Consider the following 4,264-nt stretch of genomic DNA (forward strand, 5'->3'; position numbering starts at 1 on the left):
TTCATACATAGACATATATAGACTTACATATATACCTATGTACAAGTATATATATGTATATACGTATACATACCTATAGATTCGTGTAGTGCCCCTGTATAGATAGCTACAGTGGAACCCTATATAGATGTATGTATGTATGTACGTACATGTGTGTATATAAGTTTAAGAAGGCTTGAAAGGGTGCGGCCATGTTAAGTCGGGAAAGAAAGAAAAGTTTCTCACTGCTTTCAAGCAGAAAAGAAAAGTTCATCTTTCTCCCTTTCCCTCTCTCCGTTTCATTTCTATGCAAGCCGCTGTCGTTATCTATCTCTGTAGCCCTCTATCTATCTATTAGATAGATAATAGATAGATATATCGATGTATTGTTCAAGTAATGACTCTTCTCTTCTCTTTCCCTCCGTTAACTCGAGTGTAAGAATTGCTCCCAAAGCCCCAACTCCTTTACTTTCCCTTCTCCTATTGACTGCTTGAGCTATTTAGCAGAAGAAAGAGTGATAAGAATAGAAAGAAATCTCAGGTGTACATACACCTCACATGTGAATGACCGTACATACACCCCAGCTTTGGGGAATGGGCAAGACTTCCTTCTCAAAGACCGTACGTGGGGCGGCGCTTTGTTTGCTTGTCATTTCGAATCTTTATTTCCTTCTTCTTGCCTTCTAAGTATCTATGTGTTTCTTCTTTCTACCTGTCTGTCTACCTATCTCTAGTGACGGATGGAGAGAACATCAGTGAAAAAGAACAAGAAGAGAAGAAGAAAGAGAGGAGGAGAAGAAGAAGGTATCATCTTTCTTGAAGAATGACTAGTTTCTTACCTCCCATCGGTCTTTGTTTTCTTTGATCTGCTTGACGCATAACCCTAGCAGCTGAGTCGAGTCCTTTCTCTCTTTCTCTTCTTTTTCTTCTTCTTCATCTTCTTTTGCTTGTCTCTTAGCTATCTTCTCATTTTCAGAAGAAGAAAGAAAGCTTACACTCTCTCTTCCTCTCCCTCCTCTATGACAAGCATCGCAACCTTTCCACCTACATCGCTCTACGACTATCTCTTCTTCTTCTTCCTCTTCTTGTGCTTCTTCCTCTTCTTCCTCTTCTCGTTCTTCTTCTTTGGCTAGATGATTCAAAGCTTCTTTCTTTTCCTGTCCTTTCTCACTCCCTCTGATCTTTCCTCGATCCTTTCTTTCACCTCCGTCTTGACGAGGCTCTTCTCTGGTCTTTCTCTCCTCCTGTGGTTCCTCTTCCTTCTCTTCTCTTCTTCTTTCACGCCTCTCCTTTTCTCTTCCTTCTTCTTCTTCTTTATCTTGTTCTCCTCCATCTGTCTTCTGTAATCCCTGTCTTAATTCCTCTTCATCTTCAATCTCCTCTTCGCACTTGGAGTAACTCTTGTCTTTCTTCTCTAGTTGGTGCTGCATAGAGAAGGAAGAAGAAGAAGAAGGGCGCTCCGAGAGAGGATGAAGAAGAGGTAGCGACGTTTCAAATCTTTTTCTTCCTCCTCTTTCTCTCTCACGGGGCGACAGGCTCTCTTTTTCTCTTCTTTCTTCTTCTTCTTCTCGATCTCTCGACAATTCCGGGCCATCGAGTGTTTCACATTTGAATCTTGTCTTTTCTTCTCGAGGAGTTGTCAAATGGAGAAGATAAGAAGGGACGGTTTTACTGCGAGAATTCTTTATTTCTTTCTTGATCTTCTCTCGGTCTTTTCTTGCCTCACTTCCTCTTCTCTCCCCTCCTGTTAAAGAAGCACTTCGCAGAAGGCGCGAAAGGCCTCGACCGCATGCAGAAGATAACGAAGAAGAAGAAGATGGAGGGCAATTAAGGCTCGACTGAAGGGTCTGGGTCTCATCACGAGAGCTACTTTGACTTCTTCTTCTTCCTCTTAAATCTTCTTCACTCTTTCTTCTTTCTTCCTTTTCGTCTTGTTCTTCTTTCTCTCCTTCTTGTCTTTCTTCTTTCTTCTCTTCACTCGTCTTCTTCAAGGAAAGACCTCGAATCGAAGAAGAAGAAGAAGATGGGAATGCAGATACAGGGGGGAGAGGTAAAGACGTCTTTGGAAGATCTTCTTTTTCTTTCTTTTCTTCTTTCTCTTCATCCTCTTCACGACACATTTGATCTTTGCTAGACAAACCGAGGGATACCTTCCTTGACTTCCCCCGTCTTTGAAAGGAAGAAGAAGAAGACCGTAGGAGAAGAGGCTGAGGAGGATGACTGGGATGGGCTGAAGAAGAAAGAGAATGAGAAAGAGGACAAGGAGAAGCAACAGGAGTAAAAGAAGAAGAAGAAGACGAAGAAGGTAGACTGCCCTGACGGGTAGCAGTAGCGGCAGGTGCTGAGGTGTGTAGAGGAGGGGGAGGAGGAGGAGGAGAAGAAGAAGAGAATAAGAATCTTGTCAAACCTCGGCGTGTAGAAGGATGCGAAGACGAAGGAAGAGGGGCCTTCCCTTGGTCTGATTGAAAATGCCTTTCATGCTGGCAATAGGACTCACTAGACATAGAAGGTAGACACGCCCCATGAGAGGAGCTAGCTGTCTGGGGGCTTTTCGGCATCGAGCGACGGTGTGGAATCTTTCCTTGCTTTCTTGAGCTATCCGAATCGGTCATCGTCCGTCTTCGAGACTGTTGGGATTTCGAGGTGTAGTTAGAAGAAAAGAGAGAAGGAAGAGCTCTCTCTTCTTCTTCTCGTTCTCCTAGGGTTCTCTCGTGTTCATCTTCTTCTTCATCTTCCCCCGGTATCTTTGGACTTTCCTTTTTCTTTTTCATCTTCTCGAGATTCCGCTGAGCTTTCCTTTGGAGAAGACGTCTCTCGTAAAGATCGCGCGTTGCCTCAGCTAACTCGGAAAAGAAATCTAAGCAGACGACCTATCAAACAGAAGAAGAAGAAGAGATGGAAAAAGGGCAAGAAAGGATAGATGGGACAGAAAGAGACAGGGAGAAAAGAAAGAAGAAGAAAACGAAGAACGCTTTATGATAGGGACAACTTACCTGAAGAAACCCTGCTTGAGAAGAGAAGATTTGACGGATCGATTGACGCCGATCACATAGAGGTGCAACGACCATACCCCTCCTCCTCTCCTCATCTCCCTGTCTGTACACCCCAACAGGATAGACAATGGGGGATACACGACGTGTCTATACACTCTAAACGTAACTAGGTCATTCGTCTAAAGCCTCATGTGGCACTCCTGATATGCGTGTGTAGATAGACTAACGATACATAGATAGATAGATAGATTAAAGATAGATAGATTAAAGATAGATAGATTAAAGATAGATAGATAGATAGATTAAAGATAGATAGATAGATTAAAGATAGATAGATAGATTAAAGATAGATAGATAGATAGATAGATAGATAGATAGATTAAAGATAGATAGATAGATTAAAGATAGATAGATAGATAGATTAAAGATAGATAGATAGATAGATAGATTAAAGATAGATAGATAGAGATTCTTTTCTTTCTTTTTGAAATCGCCGCCGTGTCTATTATAGTCGATCTATCTCCATACACATTTTCTCTCTGTCTCTTCGCATAGGTATAGATATTTGTCTTGTATTAGGGTCTATGAAAGATAAGCGCTTCTGTATGTAGATCCGCGGCTGTAGCTATGCGATACATAGGTAAAATATATACATATATATACCTATACATATATGTAGGTATATCCATGTATACTTTAATATTTCTTTCTCTATGTTGTCTTTCGTACACGCGAAGGTGTGTATAGAAGAGAGAAGTCACACTCCACGCCACTTCACAGGCAAAACTCCCACGGCCTACATGACTCTATCCACACCTGCACATACAACACTCTCTATCTATCTTTAATCTATATATCTATCTTTGATCTATCTATCTATCTTTGATCTATCTATGTATATATCACGAATCTGTCTGTATCCTATGTATATCTCTCTGTGTACATGTGGATCCGCCTATATTTGTAATGTTATACTCCTCCCTCTCTCTCTGTCTCTCTCACTTACTTTCTGTCTTTGTGTATATGTGTGCCAGGGTCGACTTTCTTACAGCAGATGGCGCCCTATATGTTAAAGCTTGGAGCACATGTGCGATTTAATCCCTTGTATTATATATTCGAGGTGGAAGGAGGTAGCCAAGAGTTATGTCTCTCCAAAGGTCTATATGCGCAGTTCCCTCAGAGATACTGTGCCTTCGACCCATCCGCCCAGTCTCTCTCCCACACAGGTAAAGAAAGAAAGAAAGAAGCAACATGACGATGGTAATCCAAGGAAAAGAAGAAAAAGAACAAGA

The 4,264-nt window shown here is 41.7% G+C and overlaps 1 protein-coding gene across 1 annotated transcript; it reads right to left on the minus strand.

The window, feature by feature from the left end:
* Positions 1 to 818: 818 nt before the first annotated feature.
* On the minus strand, positions 819 to 3,074 carry CSUI_010589 (uncharacterized protein; the record flags this gene model as incomplete). Its single annotated transcript, XM_068070692.1, has 2 exons — positions 2,973 to 3,074; positions 819 to 2,849 (listed from the first exon to the last, which is right to left on the minus strand). Coding segments are annotated over exons 1-2 (2,106 nt in total), but the record flags the coding sequence as incomplete, so codon positions are not given.
* Between the last annotated feature and the right edge of the window lie 1,190 nt (positions 3,075 to 4,264).

This window comes from Cystoisospora suis (assembly GCF_002600585.1).
Source record: "Cystoisospora suis strain Wien I chromosome Unknown contig_7828, whole genome shotgun sequence".
Lineage (NCBI taxonomy): Eukaryota > Apicomplexa > Conoidasida > Eucoccidiorida > Sarcocystidae > Cystoisospora > Cystoisospora suis.